This window comes from Cetorhinus maximus, chromosome 1, assembly GCF_964194155.1.
Source record: "Cetorhinus maximus chromosome 1, sCetMax3.hap1.1, whole genome shotgun sequence".
NCBI lineage: Eukaryota > Metazoa > Chordata > Chondrichthyes > Lamniformes > Cetorhinidae > Cetorhinus > Cetorhinus maximus.
Window position 1 is genome coordinate 139035528 of NC_135879.1, and position 24156 is coordinate 139059683.

General features: G+C 48.6%; 1 protein-coding gene across 1 annotated transcript in view; it reads right to left on the reverse strand.

Moving 5' to 3' along the window:
- Positions 1-8884: 8884 nt before the first annotated feature.
- Positions 8885-24156, reverse strand: part of gabra4 (gamma-aminobutyric acid type A receptor subunit alpha4) — a 109193-nt gene continuing 93921 nt past the window's right edge. Inside the window, exon 10 of the mRNA XM_078564574.1 lies at positions 8885-8986. Within this exon, the coding sequence (XP_078420700.1) occupies positions 8885-8986 (102 nt within the window). The remainder of the gene's footprint in view (positions 8987-24156) is intronic.

A 24156-nucleotide genomic window follows, 5' to 3' on the forward strand; every position in this document is an offset into this window, starting at 1 on the left:
GCACCCTCGCCTTTGAATCAGAGGGTTGTGGGTTCATGTCCCACTCCCGGAAACCAAGAACTGTGAATGTACTCGAAAGAGTTACATTCTGTGACTGTTGATAACTCGAAAGGGTTACATCTTCCTGATCCTCGCTTTTGAGTCAGAACGTTGTGGGTTCATGTCCCACTCCCGGAAACCAAGAACTGTGAATGTACTCGAAAGAGTTACATGCGATCTGTTGATAACTCGAAAGAGTTACATCTTCCTGATCCTCACCTTTGAGTCAGAAGGTTGTGGGTTCATGTCCCACTCCCGGAAACCAAGAACTGTGAATGTACTCAAAAGAGTTACATGCGATCTGTTGATAACTCGAAAGAGTTACATCTTCCTGATCCTCGCCTTTGAGTCAGAAGGTTGTGGGTTCATGTCCCACTCCCGGAAAAAAAAAGCCAAGAACTGTGAATGTACTCAAAAGAGTTACATCTTCCTGATTGGGATGTTTTATTGACCTTCTTAATCACATTTTGATTTGATGTTTGTAAGTTTCTTTTAAACTTTGTCCTTGGTTTTACAGCTGACCTGACTTAGGGGCTGTGTTTATCTTATCTCTTATTTTGTTAATTTAGTTTAATTGTTTGACTCCAAAAGAGTTACATCTTCCTGATTGGGGTGTTTTATTGACTTTCTTAATCACATTTTGGTTTGATGTTTGTCAGTTTCCTTTGAATTTTGTCTTCATTCGTGCAGTTTTCCTTTAAGGGGCCGCTTTTTAATTTGTCCCCACTTTGGTTAATTTAGTTTAATTGGTTTTTAACAAAAGAGTTACACTTCCCTGATTGGGATGTTTTATTGACCCTCTTAATTACATTTTGGTTTAATGTTTGTAAGTTTACTTTAAATTTTGTCTGTGACCTGGAGTGGGTGTTGCTAGAGCTGTGAGGAGGCTCGCTGCCTTTTGCCTCAGGACTTCTATATTTGCCTGTTTTGCTGATGCCTAGGGGACATTAAAAGTGTGCAAGACCTTACTGCTGTTACTTTTTCTGGGGCTGCAGGGCCAGAGAGAGAGCGAGAGAGACAGAGAGAAGGACAGGGAGGCCAGGAGGCAAGGACTTTTCCTTAAATAACACCTGAGGTGGGTGTCTGGACATTTGTTTGGTGAGAACAGGAGACAACCTTGTGCTTTGTGGGGGGAGGAAAGAAGACATTTTCAGAGACTTGGGGAGAAGAGGTGTGTATGTTTGTTAAAGATCTTGTTGCCACCCCACTCACCGCACCCCCCATATGTCTAAGTCTAGGTAGTCGGCGCTGCCTGGTGAAGAGGGACGGTGCCGATTTCTGTGTGCCAGGCAGTACCGGCTGCCTGGTGAAGACATTGTCCTCCCCCCACAGGTAGACCAGTGATGCCCCCCACCCCCCAACTCCACCTCACCGAGTGACACCCACCCACCCTGCACCCTTTACTCTTTCCCTCCTATGTCTCCCTGTCCTTGTCCCTCTCTCTTTCCTCTTCTCCCTGTTTTCGCCACTCTGGAGGGTGAGGTCACACCATCCTTTCCCCTCTCCCCCGGGTGGAATATTTTATGGTAGAGAGCTCAGGGTGGGTGTGGCTCTCCCCTGTGGCTGCGATAGGGTCGCCTGTAGCTGGGCCTTCCCGGGTGGCAGTGGAGGCGGTGCTGTTACTGGTGGCGGGGCCCCCGAGAAATCTTATGCGGGTGCAGCTGCCTCTGTGGCCCCGTCACCTCTCTGCCTCCTTACCAAGACCCTGGGGGCTAAGAGCTACATCCACCCCGACATGGCGATCGAGGTGTGTGTTAAGGCTATGGCTGGAGTTCTCGGCCCCTCAGCCATAGTTACCGCCTTAAGATGTACGGCAAAGCCATCTTTTTCTTGAGGTCAGAGCGGGCGATGCAGCTGGCCTTTGCAAAGGGGCTCACTGTGGGTGGGTACCTGCTGCGTATTTTTAACGGTGTGATGCCATGCCTGTAAGGAGGTGGGGCACGTTAGGAAGAACGACCCTGCCTCCAAGGCTCCCAGCACCACACAGGCGGCTGTGGTTGGCACTGCCCCGCCTCCCCCCACCACTGCTCCATCCTCCTCCCTACAAGGGGAGGTGCTACTGGCAGCTGCCATCACCTCGACTGCCGGCGAGGCAGGGGGGTGGGGGGCAGACTCCGCACCATAAAAAGGCACGGAGGCAGACCTGTCTCATAGAAGCGCGGCCCCCCAAAGCCCCCAAACCTACCTTGATCCCCAGACCCCTGAAGATACGACTCGTGAGGCCCATTGTGTTTCCTCCCCCGATGAAAACGTGGTGGTGTCTCCGCCCCGTAAGTCCTCACTCTGCCCTCTGAGGGGGCCCAAACCCCTATCTCCTTGCCATGGTCCCCTGAGTAGGGCACCTCGGGGGTTGGTGAGGGTATCACCCTGCGGTGGTGCCCCACCCCGACCCACCTTGCACCCCTGAAATACCACATGACCCACCAGGGGACTGCAGCAGCCCCTTTAGTGCCTTTACTGCCCCAAATACTGGGTCGTTGGGCAGCGGTGGCAAGGAAGGCCTCCCTGCTCCTTCCCAACCTTTAGCTCCCGGTGCCTCCGTCCTGGATCCGGAGCTTTTTCCGACTCGCTGGGTGACCTGGTGCCTGGGGAGGAGTGGGGTTCTGAGCTGCTGTCACCCTGTTCCCAGAACCCAAGCAGAAGACCAGAGAGAACCCCTCTGCCCTTGATCCTGGGGGCGGGATCGAGGTAGCCGACTGGCAGCTCTGAACCAGCCCCCATATTCAATACGGGAGGCGGGGTGACAACCTGGAGGAGGACAGGGTTTCGGTGGTGAGCACTAGGGACGACTTAGAGTCATTGTCAGGTGAGGCGCTGGATCCCCTGATGCCCCCCACCGATTCTCCTCTCATCCCCTTAGGGGAGCTCCAGGACTTTTAGCGAGTAATCGTGGTCGCTGAGACAGCGTCCGGTTGGCCTTGGATCGGCGGCATTGTTTTCTGCTTGCGGTCTGCCCATGAGGCACTCAAGGCCCTTGGGCTGGACTGGAATGCCAAGCAGAGGTTCCATACATTTCTCACTGGGCTCCTGAAGGAGAGTAAGACTTAAAAAGTCCTCTCCTTCATGCACTTGCACTGGGTGTTGGTAGCTCAAACTTCTGACAATGAAGACTACCATAGCCAGCCTCATCATCAACGGCAGCAGGGACACACAGCGCAGGTTCCAGAGCCTCTCACTCCTCCAGGACGGGAAGTATGCGGTGTGCTTCCTGCAGGAAACTCATACTGCTCCGGGAGACAAAGCTATGTGGCTCCTGGAGGGGCAAGGGGGTGTCTACATGAGTCACCTAGCCTCCAATTCTGGCGGGGTGGCTATCTTGTTGGCCCCACATTTTCAGCCAGAGATCTTGGGGGTCAAGGAGCCAGTGCCAGGCCGGATGCTGCACCTTACTGTGCGCCTATGGGGTGCGGCGCTTCACTTTGTGAATGTGTACACACACCCCTGGGTGCGCTGCAGCAAGCAAGCTTCTTTGAGGATCACTGGAATTGTTTCTGGGGAAGGTGGGACCTGTACAAGCAGGACGGTCCACATCTGAACCAGAGTGGGACTAACATCCTTGCGGGCGGGTTTGCTAGTGCTGTTGGGGGAATTTAAACTAATTCAGCAGGGGGAGGGGACACAGAATGTTAACAGAATAGGGATACATCATAATGCAGTAAAACAATCAAGTCAGAGGGAGTACAGCTGCATTAAGTTTCAAGGGAGTAAGGCAAGGCTGGATGGCCTCTACTTTAATGCCGGAGTATTACAGGTAAAACGGATGAGTTAAGGGTGAGGATTGACACGTGGAATTGTGATATAGTAGCCATCACTGAGACGTGGTTGAGGGAGAGGCAGGATTGGCAGCTCAACATTCCGGGATATAGAATCTTCAGGCGAGACAGGGGAGGGGGTAAAAGAGGAGGAGGTGTTGCATTATTAGTTAAGGAGTCAGTTACTGCAGTAAGGAGAGATGATATCTTGGAGGGGGCATCGAATGAAGCTTTGTGGATAGAGCTTAGGAATAAAAAAGGGGCAGCCACATTGGTAGGTGTTTGTTATAGACCCCCAGATAGTCAGCGGGAAATTGAGGAGCAAATATGTGCACAATTTGTGGAGGTGTGTAAAAACAATAACATTAGGGCAATTATATTAGGTGATTTCAACTTTTCCAACATTAATTGGGATAGATATAGTGTTAAGGGCTTGGATGGAGTGGATTTCTTGAAATGTGTACAGGAGAACTTTTTAGGTCAATATGTAGAGGGTCCAACAAGGGACAGCGCAGTGCTTGACCTAATTCTGGGGAATGAAGTGGGACAGGTGGCTGAAGTGGTGGTGGGGGAGCATTTTAGTGATAGCGACCACAGCATAGTACAGTTTAAGTTTGTTATGGACAAAGAATCGACAAGTTGCAAAAAAATGTTTTGGATTGGAGGAGAGTGGATTTTAGTAAAATACGGCAGGATCTGGCCAAGGTCAACTGGGAACAGCTACTCGTGGGGAAATCTACAGAGGAGCAGTGGGGGGCGTTCAAAAAGGAAATGGGGAGGGTTCAGGTTCAACATGTTCCCTCTAGAGTGATAGGAAGGAGTAACAAGCCCAAAGAACCATGGATAACCCGAGATATTCAGGTTACGATGAGAAGGAAAAGAAAGGCTTTTAGCAGGTACAAGGGAAGCAAATCAGCGGAGGCATTAGTGGAGTACAGAAAGTGCAGGGTGGAGCCTAGGAAAGCAATTAGGAGAGCAAAGAGGGGATATGAGAAAGCTCTGGCTGGTAAAAGTAGGGAAAATCCCAAGATATTCTATAAGTAAATCAATGGGAAGAGGATAACCAGGGAAAGAGTAGGGCCCATAAGGGACCAAGGGGGCAATCAATGGGTGGAGCCTGAGGACATCGCTAGAGTGTTGAATGAATACTTGACATCCGTCTTCACCAAAGAGAATGAGGATGAAGGTATCGAACTCGGGGAGAGACTGCGAGGTTCTTAAGCAAATTGATATAGGGAGTGACAAGGTATTGGAGGTGTTGGCAGGGTTAAAAGTGGACAAATCTCCAGGTCCAGATGATTTGTGTCCCAAACTGCTGAGAGAGGCAAGGGAAGAGATCTCAGGGGCTCTGATCCAAATTTTTAATTCCTCTCTGGCCACAGGGGAGGTGCCAGAGGACTGGAGAACAGCTAATGTGGTTCCGCTATTTGAGAAGGGTTGCAGAGATAAGCCAGGGAACTATAGGCCAGTGAGTCTCACGTCAGTGGTAGGGAAACTATTGGAGAAAGTTCTGAAGGAGAGTATCTATCTCCATTTGGAGAGGCAAGGTTTGATCAGGAATAGTCAGCATGGTTTTGTCAGAGGGAGGTCATGCCTAACCAATTTGATTGAATTTTTTGAGGAGGTGACCAGGTGTGCAGATGAGGGTAGTGCGATTGATGTAGTTTATATAGATTTCAGCAAAGCCTTTGACAAGGTTCCACATGAAAGACTTATAAAGAAGGCAAATGCACATGGGATACAGGGTAATTTGATAAGGTGGATTCAAAATTGGCGTAGTTATAGGAGACAGAGGGTGATGACGGAAGGCTGCTTTAGTGACTGGAAGCCAGTGTCCAGTGGCGTACCACAGGGATCTGTGCTCGGTCCCCTAATATTTGTCACTTATATAAATGACATAGATGACTATATGGGGGATAGGATTAGTAAGTTTGCGGATGACACAAAGATTAGCCGGGTGGTTAACAGTGAGGTTGAGTGTCTTGGGCTACAGGAAGATATAGCCGGGATGGTCAAATGTGCAGATAAGTGGCAGATGGAATTTAACCCTGAAAAGTGTGAGGTGATTCACTTTGGAAGGAGTAATTTGACAAGGAAGTATTCAATGAACGGCATGAGACTAGGAAGTCCTGAGGAACAAAGGGACCTTGGCGTGTGTGTCCATAGATCTCTGAAGGCAGAGGGGCATGTTAGTGGGGTGGTGAGAAAGGCATATGGGACACTTGCCTTTATCGAGGCATAGATTACAAAAGTAGGGTGTTAAGTTGGAGTTGTATAGTTGTGGCTTGGTGAGGCCACAGCTGGAGTACTATGTGCAGTTCTGGTCGCCACATTATAGGAAGGATGTGATTGCACTGGAGGGGGTGCAGAGGAGATTCACCAGGATGTTGCCTGGGATGAAATATTTAAGTTATGAAGAGATGTTGGATAGACTTGGGTAGTTTTCGTTGGAGCAGAGACGATTGAGGGGTGACCTGATCGAGGTGTACAAGGTTATGAGTGGCATGGACAGGGTGGATAAGGAGCAGCTGTTCCCCTTAGTTGAAGGGTCAGTCACAAGGGGGCATAAGTTCAAGGTGAGGGGCAGGAGGTTTAGGGAGGATGTTAGGAAAAACGTTTTTACCCAGAGGGTGGTGATGGTCTGGAATGCACTGCCTGGGAGGGTGGTGGAGGCAGGTTGCCTCACATCCTTTAAAAAGTACTTGAATGAGCACTTGGCACGTCATAATATTTAAGGCTATGGGCCAAGTGCTGGTAAATGGAATTAGGTAGGTAGGTCAGGTGTTTCATGCGTGTCAGTACAGACTCGATGGGCCAAAGGGCCTCTTCTGCACAGTGATTCTGGGACTCTGTGAAGTGTCCACTCATCTGGGCTCCATTGCCGCAGGCAAGTGCATCGTCTTCGGGGGGGGGGATTTCAACTGTACCCTCGAGGCCAGGGACTGTCTCGGTGCCCAGCACCGCACACTAGGTGTGAGTAAGTTGCGGGACCAGGTCAGGTCCTCCAACTTGGTGGACGTCTGGTGACATCTCCATCCTGACACCATCGTGTCACCTGGAGTCAGAGCATCCAGACTCGACCACCTTCACATTTCCAAAGCGTTTGAGTCCTGCGTTCCATCAGCTTCTGTGCGGTGGGTGCCGTGCACGGACAACCGTCTGGTGTGGGTGGAACTCGTTCTGTTCTGCGCTCGGACAGGGTCCATGTACTGGCACTTTAACAATCTGCTGCTGGAAGACGAGTGGTTCCTGGACTCGCTCCGATATTCTGGGCCGGCTGGAGAAGGAAGCGGGGAGGCTTCCCCTCCTTGAGGTGGGGCATGGGTAAGGTTCACGTCCACCTCTTCTGTCAGGAGTACGCGTGGGGGTTTATAAAGAGGCACGAATCCAGGGTCAAGGAGGTAGAGAAGGAGTTTCTCAACCCGGAGGCACGTCTCTGTCAGCCCGATGCGGACCTGGCCCTGCAGCTGGTGTACGAAGAGAAGAAGGGCGCGCTGTAGGACCTGCAACTCATCGGATCCCACGACGTATACGTGAGGTCGTGGATCCGGTTCCTCACGGATCTGGACCGCTGCTCCCCCTTCTTCTACTCGGTGGAAAAAAGGCACGAGGTCCATCAGCAGATCCTTACGCTGCTGACCGACGACGGATCCCTTGTCTCGGATCCGGAGAGCATCAGGGCCATCGCCCAAGACTATTACACTGCCCTGTTCTCTCTGGATCCATCCAGCGAGGATGCTCGCAGAGTTTTGTGGGAGGACCTGCCACAGGTCCGCCAGGAGGGCGCTGGATGCCCTCGACAGCCTCTGGACGGGCTGACCGTGGAGTTCTTCAGGGCATTCTGGGACGTCCTGGGGAACGACTACACGAGGATCCTGGGGGAGAGTATTGCAACAGGGGAGCTGCCCCTCTCGTGGCGCAGGGCTATGATTGCCCAGCTGCCAAAGACGGGGAATCTCCGCCTTCTTAAAAACTGGAACCCGGTCTCACTCCTCAACACGAATTACAAGATCTTTGCCAGGGCAATATCTTCTCGTCTTGGCACCGTGCTGGACCACATGATCCACCCTAACCAGTCCTACACTGTCCCGGGCTGCATCATCTTTGATAATATCCAACTGGCCTGGGATGTCATCCACTTTTCCCAGAGGGCTGGTCTATCAAGTGCCTTCCTGTCTCTTGACCAGGAGAAGGCATTCAACAGGGTCGATCACGAATATTTATTCGGGTCTCCGCGAGCATTCAGGTTCGGGACTCATTTCATCGCCTGGATCCGACTTCTATACGCTGCCACAGAGTGTCTAGTTAAGGTTAGCGGGTCCCTGATAGTGCCCCTTCGCTTTGGGAGAGGGGTACGTCAGGGCTGCCCCCTGTCTGATCAACTGTATTCCATCTGCATGGAGCCTTTCCTGCGCCTCTTGTGGAGGAGGTTGTCGGGATTGGTTCTGTGCGGGCCGGGCATCAGGGTGGTCCTCTCGGCTTATGCCGATGACGTGCTCCTCATGTTGACTGACCCAGCTGACCTGCAGAGGATGCATGAGTGCCAGGAGGTCTACTCTGCCGCGTCCTCTGCCAGGATCAACTGGGGCAAGTGTTATGGAATCCTGGTTGGTCAGTGGCAGATGGATCCCCTACCCAAGGAGCTCAGGCCTTTCACCTGGAGCAGGACCAATCTCCTCTAGCTGGGGGTCCACCTCTACCCTGCTAAGGAATCCTGGCCAATGAACTGGCAGGAGCTAGAGGCCAAAGTCACCACTCGCCTGTGGCGCTGGACAGGACTGCTCTGAGTGCTGTCTTACCGGGGTCGAGTTCTGGTCTTAAATCAGCTGATTGCTACCATGTTGTGGTACCAGCTGGTCACTTTGACCCCTCCCCTGGATTTTGTCACAAAAACCCAGAGAGTGCTCGTCAACTTCTACTGGGACAAAAGGCTGCACTGGGTCGCTGCTGACGTTCTGAATCTCCCGCTTAGGGAAGGCGGTCAGGCACTGGTGTGCCTATGCACCCAGGTGGCGACCTTCTGCCTTCAGGCCCTGCAGCGATACCTTTACATCAAGCCCCCTTCGAGATGGTGTGGCCTAGCGACATATTTCTTACACCAGGTACACGGCCTGAACCATAATGTGCAGCTCCTGTTTGTAGGTCTGAAGGGCCTTCGTGGCTCCTTGCAGGCGTTGATCGTCTCTTACCAGGACCTGATCAAAGTCTGGAACATAGTCACCTCACGGTGCAGCTCTCCCCCGTCAGGAGTAGCGGCTATCATCAGCCGCTGCTCAGGAATCCACCCCTCCGCCAATTTCAGCGGCTGGTGGAGTGGAGGCTCTGGCTGCAGGGGTGACCAGGATCGGAGACGCGCTGGGTGCTGGAGGAGTGGGCTGGATTATTTCAAGGAGTTGGTGCATCACACATTAGTGGACATCTGGCTCGTGAGCAATGCCATTCAAGACCTTAGGATGGTTGCGCTCGGCCCCAATGTCATACTGGGACTTGAGGTAGTGCAGGTGCGTGGTGGTCTTCTGTCCAAGTGTGCCCCTGTTTGGATGGAATTCCGCATTGGCCCCAAGCCCTCCCTTGGGATCCGGAGCCCCGCAATCTGAGTTGCCTCATGGAAATGCCCTCCGTGCCCTTTGGCAAGGTGCGGAGGGGTTTCCTCTGTGGGCTGCTACTGCACACCCTTCACTTCCTTGCCTGCTGCCTGGACATGCCCTGGCGTGCCTTGTTGCTGTCTGGCAACAGAGGTCCCCAGTGGGGGGGGCTCTCTACACAGGAGCCCTTCTCCTTTCGGTCGGGGACCTGGGTGGAGGGTGTTGCACGCAGCAGTCCCATACAATCGTAGGATGTGTCAGTTCACAGACTCCCAAGATGCCTGCATCTTTTGCAGCCTTGTGGAGTCCGTGGACCATGCTTATGTAGGTTGTGGTAGGCTGCACTTCCTTTTTAGTTAGTTGAAGAACTTTTTACGGTTGTTTTGTTTGCACTTCAGACCCACGCTCCTGATCTACCAGCACCCGATGTGGAAGGGGAATGCGGGGAGGGAGGAGGACCTCCTCATTGACCTGCTCCTGGGCCTGGCCAAGTTGGCCATTGGTGATCGAAGAGGCCATCTGGCCTGACTGTCTGCCTCTCTTCCGCAGCTACGTTCGCAGCCGGGTGTCCCTGGAGAAGGAGCACGCGGTGTCCACTGGCACTGTCGAGGCCGTTCATGCTCAGTGGACACTGTGGATACTGGGGTATTTTATTGACCCCTTTAATCACATTTTGATTTAATATTCATAAATATCCTTTAAATTGTGTCTGTTTTTTTTGCAGTTTCCGTTTAAGGGTTTGTCTTTTACTTTATCCCTGATATTGTTAATTTAGTTTATTTGTTTGTGCTTGAAAGAGTTGCCTGACAATTGAATGGCTTTCTCAAGGGTTAGACCTTCCTTCACTTAAAGCATGTCTGAAAGTGCATCATCTGCCACTCCAACAACTATTGTATCCTTGATTTGTTCAGATTTCACGTCACCGTAATCACAGCCTTTAACCATTCTGTACAGGTCATTAATGATGGAGTCAACAGGTTCTCTTGGCTTCTGGACATGTTTAATAATTTTAGCCATTTCAAGGATTTTGTTACTTCCAAAGTTAAAACTCTAAGCTACTTCTAAGGTAAGCATAGTGACAGTATCTGAGCTGGTGGCTGCAAGTGTCAGATCGAGTGGCACTGGTTCCTCATCAGAGGACTGCTGTTGCTCTCACCCTTCTTTCGGGAGTGCAGTGACTGGCCAGGCAGTCATTTTTCAGTATCTGAAAGTATAAACATAGGATCGAGGGATGGATCTGGGTGAGGGTAGACAGGGCTTTGGGAAGCAAGAGACCGATGGCCACACCATCTGCAGTTTGCATGTCATGCCAGGAAACAGAATGAGAGTGAGGTGAGATTTGTGATGGTCACATTAAGCCTGCAAAGATAATTGGGCAGTGGACTTTGTATTTTTTAGGCAGGACAAAGAGGGGCAGATCTACTGTCACAGGGGTAGGCTCCTCAGGAAGGTAGGGGTCATGGACATTTACCTTTCACCTGCACAGGACAGAGGGTGATGGCGGCGGGTTGAAGGGTAACTGGGGAAAGTCAAACCTTACACCAGTGGCGTCAATGATTATGGACAGGGATGGGGGGTGCGGTGTTCGGGGGGTGGATCACAGAGGGAGGGGTAAAGGTATTGGACTGCACACGAATGTAACACGGCTGTTCGCAACTATCCAGAGCCTCATGGAGGAGATCTTGAGATGCTGCGTCGGAGTTGGATAATCCAGTGTGGGCAGAGATGCAGGTCAGCTCAATTGTGCAACTGAGGGGGAACACCAGCATGTAGTACTTACAATGTTAGGGCGTTGGGACAGATGAGCGTTTGAAGGGCAAATGCTCAGCGTGCGCGGGAGACTTCTTGCACATGGCTCACAAGGGCTCTGGCAAATACCTTTGCCTTCCTGCAAACGCATGATTCTGTGGGACATAAACCCAGCCTGGGGTGTCCCTTGGAAGATGGGCTTAAGGACTACAAATATGCCTTGACCAATCGAAGTCGACCTGCCAGCCAATCAGCACCCTTTTTCTCATGCAGTATAAATCATTGTTCCATTTGAAATTTGGTATTCTTGCATCTGTCCTGATGAGTGCAAGATGAAAGATTTTGACAGCATGACTCTTTTCTCAGTAATACTCAAGAGTTGTGAGTTATGCTGATAGAATAGATAAGGAGGGTAAATAAAGAAGAAACCCAATTGGAGCACAAACACCGGCATGGACTGGTTGGGCCAAATGGTCTGTGTTGGAGCTCTGTATTCTATGAAAAATGCTCAGAAAATGCTTGAAATACAGAAAAGGTCAGTCAACATCTATAAAGAGAAAAGAAAGGCTAATTTTCCAGGTTAACTCTTCATTACAACTGAAAACTAAAAGATTGGCAAGAAGAACGGAAAGATTTTGCATTTAAATAATCCATTTCCTGGTCTCAGCATGATCAAATGCCTTGCAGCCAATGATATATTTTTGATGTGTAGCCACTGTTGTAAAGTAGAATTGGAGAAGAAAAGACAAGAGTGGAGGCAACAGTTGGCCATGAATAATCACTCCGTCATCATGAGCAGGTGAGAAACCTCACGATAGCACTTTCAGTCCTCTGTCAGTGCCTGCAGCTGACTGCTGTTATCACTCTTTCATTCAGGTCTTCCTGTAAATGGTCACACTATCTCAGCTTTGGCATTCCAAATTATCTTACCCAAGCTTATTCCATCAATGTCTGGCTAGTAATCAGCCAAAGGGCGCACAGACATTTGTCATTACTATCCTCTCACTAAACAATTCTGTATTGCAGCAAACAGACTGTATCTTCTCATTAACTCATTGCTGGGCAACCTATCCTGCCAGCTGATGCATTGAAATATCCTTGTGCGAGAAATCAAACTATGCACTTAAAAATGTCATTATTCTGTAATATTCATTGAGTGGTTAGTCAGTCGGTATTTGATGCTCAGTCGGTATTTGACACAACCAGATCAGCTGTGGAAAGTCAAATTGGTCGGTGTGTAAAACACTGACTGGTTTGATCACATCAGGAAATTTGGGTTAAAATTATCCCTAAGTCTTTTCTCCCTTCACACCAACTACTCTGTGTGTATTCATACAACCTTTCAAACAGCATTCACAGTATGTGGTACAGCCTCTCTTGCACCCACCATTTCCCCCATTTGTTCTTTTTCTGTCAGCCAGGTAGACCAGCATTCCCAATGGAACAAAGTATCGTATGAGCCCCTGCATTCTTCTGATCAATGTTTGCGGTTACCGATACAGCTACACACAGATTTCAGAGAATGCAATCAGTGAATTTGAGAAAGCAATGCCCTGTAAGTAGCAGTTCCAAGGTGAACAGAAGTGAGTTGTGGCTGTGGAGGCAAATCTGTTTTTGACATCAGGCCTAATTGTACTCACACCCTGCATGAAATGGATAGAATCATATGTCATAGCTCGCTGTGGCAAAGTGGAATTGCTAAACACCATAAATTATCTGAAAACCCTGAACCAAGATCAAGAACAAGTTAAGCATTTATTTTTCTTGCTTGTAAAGGTAAAAATGACTGGCACTATTGCTTGGGTGTTAAGATAAGTCCTTTGAGACAAATTAATTGCTACCTGGGGTCTGTCAGGTCACTCTGGCAACCAATGTTACCAGGGTACGATAACACCGTGGCTATGATAACACCGTGGAGATGGTACTTGACATGTAACTTAGGTATCATAAGCTCAAAACCTGCTGCAGAATGGTATGGAACTGAATTTGATAAATCTGATCGTTTGTGAACTAGCAACAGGAAAATAAATGCTGTTGGGTTGTTTCAGTGAAAGTTTGCATATCACCCCTTCCTAGCCCAGTCTACTACCGAGGATATGAAGGGTTGGATTTTATATTTGCAAATCAGAACAGCTGCCCTGCTACGCATGCATGAAATCTGGTGTGATGACCTTGGCTCACAGCACTTTCCCATAATATGGAAGGTGGACGGGTGCTGAAATGGGCAGTCCACCTGTCATTTAAAAAAAAAACATCATTACCACACAACTGAGGCTTGTTAACAAGTCAGTTGACCCAAATATTACGATGCCCATGCCATACCATGGTAGGAATGGCAGAATGACGGTAGTGGGGGGGTCCGTTTTTTTCACCATTTGAGGTGAAAAAGCGGGTAGGAAGGGTGGTACATCCTTTGGGTGTCCTGTGTGCCTAGGGGGCAACCCTTTCCGCTAACAAGATGATAATCCCCTCTTTGTGGCTTCCTTCTTGGCCTTCAAAACCCACACACACTCCCTCACCCACCCCTTTCTGGGGTGCTCTAACCCTCTCCGACCAAAAATCCCGGCTTTACCTGAGCCCAGGATCCATTGCTCTCTTATTCATGGGCCTGCTTGCAGTCCCAGCAGTACACAGTAGTGAGTTCTGGCACTGCTGGGGCTGCTAAAGCTGCCGGCCAATCAGATTGCCCTGCATCCCTTAAGGGCTGGACTTCCTCCCACTGAGGGGCACAAGTCCCACTCTCTGCTTGTTTAGGCTACCAACAGCATGTTATCGCTGTGGGGTTTTTTTAATTCATCCATGGGATGTGGGCATCGTTGGCTAGGCCACCATTTATTGCCCATCCCTAACTGCCTTTGAGAATGTGTAGATGAACTGCCTTCTTCAACCGCTGCAAGTGGTGTAGGTACATCCACAGTGCTGTTAGGGAGCGAATTCCAGGATTTTGACCCAGCGACAATGAAGGAAAGTCAATATATTTCCAAGTCAGGATGATGTGTAGCTTGAAGTGGAACTTCCAGGTGTTGGTGTTCCCATGTGTCTGTTGCCCTTGTCCTTCTAGATGATAGTGTTCATGGGTTTAGATGGTGCTGGCTAAGGAGCCTTGGTGAATTCCTGCAGTGCATCTTTTGGATGATACACACTGCTGCTACTGTGCGTTGGTGATAGCGGGAGTGAATGTTTGTGGGTGTGGTGCCAATCAAAGAGGCTACTTTGCCCTGGGTGGTGCCAAACTTCTTGAGTGTTGTGGGAGCTGCACTCATCCAGGCAAGTGGGGAGCATTCCATCACACTCCCGACTTGTGCCTTGTAGATGGTGACCTTCTTAAAAGCTGGTTGGTTCACAACTAACTTTTCCAACGGGGTGGGGATGAGGCCAGCAATACGCCCACTCTTGCCCACCTCCATCCCCTGTAAAATCCAGCTCAAAAGATTATCGCCAAGGTGATAACTAGTATTATATGTAGGCCAATCAAATCTATAAACAATATAGAGGTTGGTCAACAGATGCAACCATACAGCACCACCCATATCCTGAAAACATTTCTTTTAAATCTCTTTCAGAAATCATCAAACATTTTTGGGTAAAAATTCATCAAGGCAGCAATTTGAGTGGAGGGTTTTTGTTGCACTTTGGGTGGGTGCCTGATCACAAGAAAGCAACTAAGGCCCTGGATAATTTACATGTAACAGGTGGGCTGCCAACTCTAGCTAAACAGTTCATTGGCAGTAAAAACAGTGAGTGCTTGAAAAATTCAGCAGGTCTAGTGCACGCTTCCACTTCTGAAGAAGAGTTATATTGGACTCAAAATGTAAATTCTGTTTCACTCTTCACAGAAGCTGCCAGATCTGCTGAGTTTTTCTAGCACTTTCTGTTTTTATTTCAGATCTCCAGCATCTGCAGTATTTTGCTTTTATTTTACAGTCCATTGGCAGCTTGCCCAATGGGGGGGGCTTCGTATTGCATGTTGCTGATGCCAATTAAACAGAGCCTGTGCCTCTTGGTGAGGATAGTGCCAGTTTCAAAGTGCCTCTGTGGCAACAGAAGAACAAAAGACAAGGCTGAAGCATTTGCAACCATCTTCAGCCAGGAGTGCCGAGCGGTTGCAAATCAGCCTCCTCCTCAGGTCTCCAGCATCATAGATGCCAGCCCTCAGCCAATTCGATTCATCCTCCCCATGATATTAAGAGGCAGCAGAAGGCACTGGATGTTGCAAAGCATATGGGCCCTGACAACATTCCAGCAATAGTGCTGAAGTCTTCTGTTCCAGAACTTGCCGCGCCCCTACAAAGCTGTCCCAGCACAGCTACAACACAGGCATCTACCCGGCAATTTGGAAAATTGCCCAGGTATGTCCTGCACTCAAAAAACAGGATAAATGCAACCCGGCCAATTACCACTGCATCAGTCTACTCTTGCTCATCAGTAAAGTGATGGAAGATATCATCAACAGTGATATCAAGTGGCATTTGTTTAGCAATAACCTGACCACGGAAGCTTAGTTTCGGTCCTGCCTGGGCCGCTCAGCTCCTGACCTCATTACGGCCTTGGTTCAAACATGGACAAAAGAGCTGTCCAGAGGTGAGGTGAGAGTGACTGCCCTTGACATGAAGGCCGCATTCGACCAAGTGTGGCATCAAGGAGCTCCAGAAAAACTGGAGTCAATGGGAATCGGGGAAAACACTCCACTGTTTGGAGTCACACCTAGCACAACGGAATATGACTGTGACCATAAGACCATAACATGTAAGAGGAGAAGTAGAGCATTCGGGCCATTGAGTTTGTTCTGGCATTCAATGAGATCATGGCTGATCTGATAATCCTCAGCTCCTCCTCCTTGCCTTTTCCCTATAACCCTTGATTCCTTTACTGATTAAAATTCTGTCTATCTCTGCCTTGAATATACTTAATGACCCAACCTCTACAGCCCTCTGCGGTAAAGAATTCCACAGATTGACTACCCTCTGAGAGAAGAAATTCCTCCTTATCTCTGTTTTAAATGGGTGCCCTTTTACTCTGAGATTATGCCCTCTAGTCCTAGACTCACCCACAAGGGGAAACAACCTCTCAGAATCTACCCTGTCAAGCCCGCTAAGAATCTTATATGTTTCATATGTGGTTGTTGGAGGTCAATCATCTCAGTCCCAGGACATCACTGCAGGAGTCCCTCAGAGTAGTCTCCTGGGTCCAATCATCTGCAGCTGTTTTATCAACGATCTTCCCTCCATCATAAGGTCAGAAGTGGGGATGTTCCCTAATGATTGCACAATGTTCAGCACGATTCGTGATTCCTCAGATGCTCTTATGCAGCAAGACCTGGACAACATTTGGGCTTGGGCTCAAGTGCCAGGCAATGATCATCCCAACAAGAGATAATCCAACCAACTTCCCATGATATTCAATGGTATTACCATTGCTAAATCTCCCCACTATCAACATCCTGGGGTTGCCATTGATTAGAAACTGAACTGGACAAGACATAAATACTGCAGCTACAAGAGCAAGTCAGAGGTTAGGAATTCTGTGGTGAATAACTCACCTTATGACTCCCCAAAGCCTGTCCACCATCTACAAGGCATAAGTCAGGAGTGTGATGGAATACTCCCCACTTGTCTTCTTGAGTGCAGCTCCAACACGCTCAAGGTATTCAATACCATCCAGGACAAGGCAACTTGCCTGATTGGTACCCCATCCACCACCTTAAACAGTCAATCTCTCCACCATCGATGCACAGTGGCAGCAGTGTGTACCATCTTCAAGATGCACTGCAGCAACTCACCAAGGCTCCCTCAACAGCACCTTCCAAGCCCAAGACCTCTACCACAAAGAAGGACAAGAGTAGCAGATGCACCGGAACACCACCACCTGCAATTTCCCCTCCAAGACACTCACCATCATGGCTTGGAAATATATTGCCGTTCCTTCACTTTCACTGGGTCAAAATCCTGGAGCTCCCTCCTTAACAGCACTGTGGGCGTACCTTAACTACATGGTCTGCAGCAATTCAAGAAGGCAGCTCACCACAACCCTCTCAAGAGCAATCAGGGATGGGCAATAAATGTTGGCCTAGTCAACGACACCCACATCTCATGAAAGAATTTAAAAAACAGATTGTGGAGGGAAAACGTGCTGAAATGGAGCAGAGAGAAGGGAATTGGGGAAGGGAGGATGAAAGAGTGTTGGGGCTACAGATCATGCAGGACTAAGCAGAGAGAAACAAGATGTCTGAGTTAGTTGGCCTACCTTAACAACTCATATGAGGCTATAAACTTTTTCCTGAAATGGTGGGGGTTTTGTGGGGAAGGTTAGAGGTGAAGAGGATGGCTGACCTCTTCCACCAATATCTCCAATGCAGCACAAGAACAAAAGGGATGGGAACCCTTGCTTTTTCTGTTTTGCCTGGCATTTTCATCAATGTTTCCTGTAGCCAGAGTACACCTTCCCTTTAAAAGGTGCTTGCTGTGTTTAAATGTTGTCATCACCAGACACAAAAGTTAAGGCACAAAAACCGAACAGGAAAAATGTGCAAACCATGGCTAACAAAGGAAGAGGCGTACAAAATTGCTTAAAAAAAAGAGTAGTAAGCCTGAGGATTGGGAGCATTTTAGAATACAGCAAAGGAGAACCAAGAATCTGAAGAAGAAAGGGAGAATTAAATATAAATAAACCAGCAAGAAACATAAAAATGGACTATAAAAGCTTCTATAGGTATGTAAAAAGGAAAAGATTAGCAAAGACAAATATAGGTCTATTACAGGCAAAGACAGGAGAATTTATAATGGGGAATAGAGAAGCTAAATAATTACATTGTGTCTGTCTTCATGCAGGCAGATAGAAAAAATTTCCCAGAAATAATAGTGAACCAAGGGACTCGCCTGAATGAGGAACTGAAATAAATTAGTGGTATTAAAAAAGAGGAATTAATGGGCCTGAAATTTGATAAATCCCTAGAACCTGCTGATCCACACCCCAGAGTGCTGAAGGAGGTGGCTACAGAGATAGTGGATGCATTGATGATCATCTTTCAAAATTCTATAGATTATAGAATGGCTCCTGCAAATTGGAAGATAGCAAATGTAACCCCATTATTTAAGAAAAGGAGGAGAGAGAAAACCAAGAAGTACAGACCTGTTAACCTGATGTCAGTAGTAGGGAAAATGTTAGAATCTATTATAAAGGATGTGATAACTGGACACTTCAAAAATAATGTTCTGGTTGGGCAGAGCCAACATGGATTTATGAATGGGAAATCATGTTTGGCAAACCTGCTTGGATTTTCTGAGGATGTTAATAGCAGGTTAATGGCATAATGGGCTAGTATTCCAGAGACCCAGAGTAATGCTCTGCGGACCCACGTTTGAATCCCACCACAGCAGATGGTGAAATTTGAATTCAATAAAAAATCTGGAATTAAAAAGTCCGATGATGACCATGAAACCATTGCTGATTGTTGTAAAAACCCATCTGGTTCACTAATGTCCTTTAGGGAAGGAATCTGCTGCCTACATGTGACTCCAGACCTACAGCCATGTGGTTGACTCTTAAATGCCCCCTGAACAAGGGCAATTAGCCAGTGACACAGCGCAGTTAGCCAGCAACACCCACATCCTATGAAGGAATGAAAAAAAAGGAATAAATAAGAGGGAACCAGTAAACATGGTCATTTGGATTTTCAGAATGCTTTTGATAAGCACCCACCCAGGACAAGTGTAAACAAAATTAGAGCACATGGGATACAGATAATACAGCTGGCATATTTAAAAATTGGTTAACAGATAGAAAACAGAGAATAGAAATAAACAGGTCATCCTCAGGTTGGCAGGCAGTGATTAGTAGGGTAGCGCAAGGATCAGTGCTTGGGTAATAAATTAAAATCCTGCGGATGTTGGAGATCAGAAATGAAAACAAAGTGCTGGAAAAACTCAACAATTTGGTAGCATCTGTGGAATGAGGAATGGAGTTAACATTTCAAATCCAACATGACTTATCTTCGGAACTGCTGGAAATACTCAGCAGGTCAGGCTACATCTCTGGAGAGAAACAGAGTGAATGTGATCTTTCATCAGAACTGGGAAAAGTTGGAAATGTAATAGATTTTGAGCAAGTGAAAATGAAGAGTGGGGGGAAGAAGAACAAAAGGGGAAGTTAGGGTGGAGGGCAGGAGAGATTAAATGACAAAATATTTCATGGTGCAAGGCCAAATGGGAGTGGTAATGGGACAAGTAAATAAGCAAAAGATGTGACCAGAGGAGGTGATGTGCAGATATGGACAGAAGTTCATCTAAGGGTCAAATGTGATGCCAAGTTTGCGTCCAGTTTGGTTTAGTCTCAGGCAGTTGTCATGGAGAGGGATAGGGTCAGTTTGGAGTAGGCACCAAAGACAATTGGGATTTTACTTTCATCGGGCGAGCATCCTTACGTCATCGCGCACTTTCATGATCTTTCAGTCAGCGGGTGCGCACGAGAGTCGGCAGCGCACCCACCGACAATTAAGAGGCCTATTAAAGCCCTTAAGCAGGTAATTAATTGTATTTGTCACTGCCCGCTCAGCTGTTCCGTTGGTGGGTGGGCGAAGAGGCCAGGCGGCCTTTGCATTTTTACAAAACCTCATCCACAGGCGGGATGAGGTTTCCAACGGCAAATAAAAAAGCAGAAAAATTTTTTCAACTTCATTTCAAACATGTCCCTCTTCATGTGTCTGAGTCACATGGGGACATGTTTATATAATTCATTAAATCTTTATTTTCCTTTGTCCAAATCTTCAGCTCCCTGAGGCAGTTCTGTGCCCTCAGGGAGCTGTCAATGCGCACTCCCCTGCACATGCGCAGACTTCCATGCTCAGCCTCCTCCCGCCCCCAACCCGGCAGTGCTGAGCTTTTCAGCACGCCTTTCACTCTGACTGGCCGTAAATTGGCCGGCCAGCATGAAATCGCAGTCAGGGGCCAATCGGGGTAGCGGTCTGTTTCGCAACTTCTCCCAGGCCCGCCCGCTATGCCCACCCAACATAGGGGAAATCCTGCCCAATGGATTCAGTCTTTGGGATTTTTAAAATAAAGACAAGCATTTATATAGCGTCTTTCATGACCACCAGACATGTCAAAACATTTTACCACTAGTAAGAACATAAATAATAGGAGTGGGCCATTGGCTTTTACTCTTTTGAGCAACCAATTAAACTAAATTCGTACAAATGAGAGACAAATTAAGAAGCAACCCCTTAAAGTGATATTGCAAGAAAGAAAGAGAAACCTTAAATAAAACTTACAAACCTCAAATTAAAACGTGATTAAGGGGGTCAATAAAGCACCCCAGTCCCCATGGTGTCCACTGGGCACCGAAGACCTCGATTGTGCTGGCGGACACTGCGTGCTCCCTCTCCAAAGACACCTGGCTGTGAACGTAGCTGTGGCTGAGGGGCATATTGCAGGGCTCCACCAGACCAGTCCAGCACCGGAACCTCATTTTCAACATCCTGATTATTTGCTCCACCAAAGTGCGAGTTGTAGCATGAGTTGCATATGATCCACAGAGGGTGTCATGCATTGCTGTCGCCTGTTGTGCCCTTCTCAACCTAGCGCTGCAATGAGGAGAGGAGCTGGCTGAGGAGGAGATGGAGGAGATGGAAGTCTCCCCTGATGAGGAGGACGTCGACGGGGATGCGGATGTGGCGGCGGGGCTGGTGAACCAGAGGACGCCCCGCCAGCAACCCAGCATATTTCCTGGCAATGCATAATTAATGAGGCTGGAATGGGACCGTACAGCGTGAAAACCTGCCATTGCGGCCAGTGGGTAAATCATTCTTTTTCCTGCCTGCTACCTCACTTAGTGCAAATCTGGGATGATTCTGCCCTACACCTTGGCATTACATGAGGATTTTCAGCCTCATATGGAGGCGAATATCAAGGCAGGTGGGCATGGAAATTTGGAACATTCCCCAGTTTGCTGCTCATTGTTTGATAAAGGAGGTCGATGAGGCTCTGTATTCAAAAGGAACTGAATAATTTTCATTCTCTGTAGTCAGGGAGAAGCAGGCGGAATGAGCATTGTGAGAATTGTAGCCTTCTCTATGGTGCAGGGTGCCATTGACTGTATGCACTTTGTTTTGCGGGCAGTGCATGTCAACTCTGAGAAATACTGGAGGCAGAAGGGATTTTGTTCCTTCAACATTCAGCTGGTGTGCGACTATACATGATGAATCAGGCATCAATGCCCCATATCCTGGTAGCAGTCATGGTAAGTTCAGTCTGAGGCAGCTGCTGTGCCACCTCATTTCAGCCACAATGACAAATCAGAGGTGGCTACAGGGCTACAAGGGCAATGGGCTGGCTACATAGATGGTGCTTCTGGTGCGCAATCCATGAACAAGTGAAAAGCGTGCATACAATTAAAACCATGCTGCCACATGAATTGCGATATAGCAGACTATTGGGATACTCGTTGTATCTTCTCTTTGCTGCAGTCTGAGGCCATCACATGGGCGTCATCAGCCACGGCCTCTACGGGTAGCCCTTGTCCCCAGGGAGCCATCCCTGCAGCCTCTGTGGACCCTGGAAGGCATCAGGGATCTGAGAATGATGGAGAATGTAGGAATCGTGGACGTTCCCTGGAAACCGTGCACAGACCTGTAGGATGCGTTTGTGGTGGTCGCACACCAGCTGCACATTCAGCTAGTGGAAGCCCTTGTGGTTGATGTAGTAGAAAATTTGTTGCCATGGAGATCTGAGCCCCATGTGAGTGCAGTCGATGGCACCCTGCAACTGTGGAAAACCTGAGATCTGCGCAAATCCCAGCGCTCTTGCTTCTTGGTTTTCCTGATCCTGAGCAAAATGCACAAAGTTGTGTGCCCTCCTGAAGGTGGCATCTGTGACCTCATGGATGCATTTGTGGTTGGAGACTTGTGATATCCCACAGACATCACCTGTGGAGCCCTGAAAGGAGTCACTGGCGTAAAAATTTAGTACTGCAAACACTGTCACGGCCACAGGCAGTGGATGCCCTCCATGTCCCCGTGGCACCAAATCCTGCAACAGGTGGCAGGTGTGACTGACCAGTTCCCTGTACATGCACAGTCTTCAACAACACTGGTTCTTGGTCATCTGCATGAATGACAAGTGCCATTTGTAGACCCTGAGTCTAGCGAGGCCAACCAGGAATGGCTCGCTGTGATTCTTCAGTGGCATGTCCAAGAGCCCCAGCCACCCCTTCTTCTTGAGGGTGCTGCTCCTCCTTCTGCCAGCCAGGAGCCTCCGTAACTCTCTTCTCCTTTGTCTCCGCTCCCAGTAACCCACGAACCATACAGCTAGTTCACCAGGCTCCATTCTTCTGATGTACTCCTCCTGCAGGATGAAAAAGAGAGACACCTGAGTTAGCTTGGGTGTACTAGGAACTTCTCTTGGTTAATTCTGAAGGCCCCTTAACACATGCTGGAGAGTGCTGGCCACCACTTGGATGGTCAGAGTTTAGTGCGCTGCATGGCTGCCTGAAACCCCACCCACCTCTGCCCCACTACACCCAACCATTTGGCGGCATCTTTGCCCACAGGGCTGCATGCTGTGCTCTCAGCTCAGGTGCAGGCGTTCTCCTAACCCGTGCTGCTAGGCTGCACTGCTAGCTCGAACCATGGGACAGATTGGTCCACACATGAATTAAAACATTGCAAGGGCCTGTGCGCGCCCCCACGAGTGACTGCTCCATGGCCAGCTTTCGCAAAGAGATTGTACAACGTGCCCAATTTTCCAACTATTCCGCAGTCCCCTAAATTGCTCATTAGTTTGCAGTCTATGCCCGAGGGGTGAAAAGCTCTGGAGCATTTAGTGGCACTTTCATGCTTCTACATTGCTTGAGTGGGCAGATAAGCTAGATGCCCAACTCCAAGCATGTCAATGTGGCTACGCTTGAACTGTCTCAGCTGCGGAGGCATGGTCACTTTAAACAAGGTTTCCCTAATGTGTGGCTGCTTCCTTCCCCTGCCCCACCCACATGTGCTAGTGCACTACCATCAGACTGTGCTGCCCTTCCCCCCCATAATTCGACTCAGACGCAGTGCAGCCCTTGTCCCAGCACCGCACTGTCAGCCAACCAGGAAAAGCGGTTTGCCTGTGCCCTCGCCTGAAAGCGTGGTGCCTCAATCTTGAAGTCGAACAGGTACCCTCATGAGCGCTGCGCAATGTTAGTGTGCACTCACCTCTGAGTTCCCCTTGAAGTTCAGCTCGCCAGGTGCACGTCTTTTAAATGCTGTTGTGAAACACGTCAGCACGCAATCACGCTAACGTGCCCGAACGATCCAGCGTGGGAGGAATGATTCCGGCAAGTAGGGATTATAATTATATGCAGATGTATTAAAATGACATTCCTAGTGTCTGGTGGTGGGAAACGTGGGCTGCCATTGACGGGTAGAGTGGACGATCGCAAACTAGTTTCATGACATCATGAAACCAATATTTGGCCTTCCCGCCACATTTTCCGCTCACACTCGCCATGACACCCGACGCCAATGGGGACGAAAAATTCTGGCCATAATCTGTTTTTTGTGATGTTAATTGAGGGATAAATATTGACCAGGATACCTGGGATACCTTGGTCTTCTGCAAAACAGTGCAATGGAATCTTTTACATCTACCTAGGAGAGATACCTGGGTTTAATGTCTCATTTAAAAGATAGAATCTCTAACAGAACAGCACATCCTCAGTATTGCACTAGAGTGTCAGACTAGATTTCTGTGCTCAAATCTCTAGTGGATTTTGAACCCACAATATTTCTGAAGCAGGGAAAAGAGTGCTACACACTGAGCCACAGCTGACACTAACAGCTGGCAGATTTCATTGAGCATGTACTTAGTGAAGCACTGACATGTCATACATTGTTGCATGCTGAGGATCAAGTAGGAAAATGTCTCCCTGAACACCCTGAGCGAACATGACCTCCTGCTGAGAGACCGACTCCCTGTCCTTCTCTTCCCTCTTCTAGCAGGTGGCTCTGCATGTCCTCTGTTTATTCTCCCAGTCGTGAAGTATTGCAAAGAGAATGACTA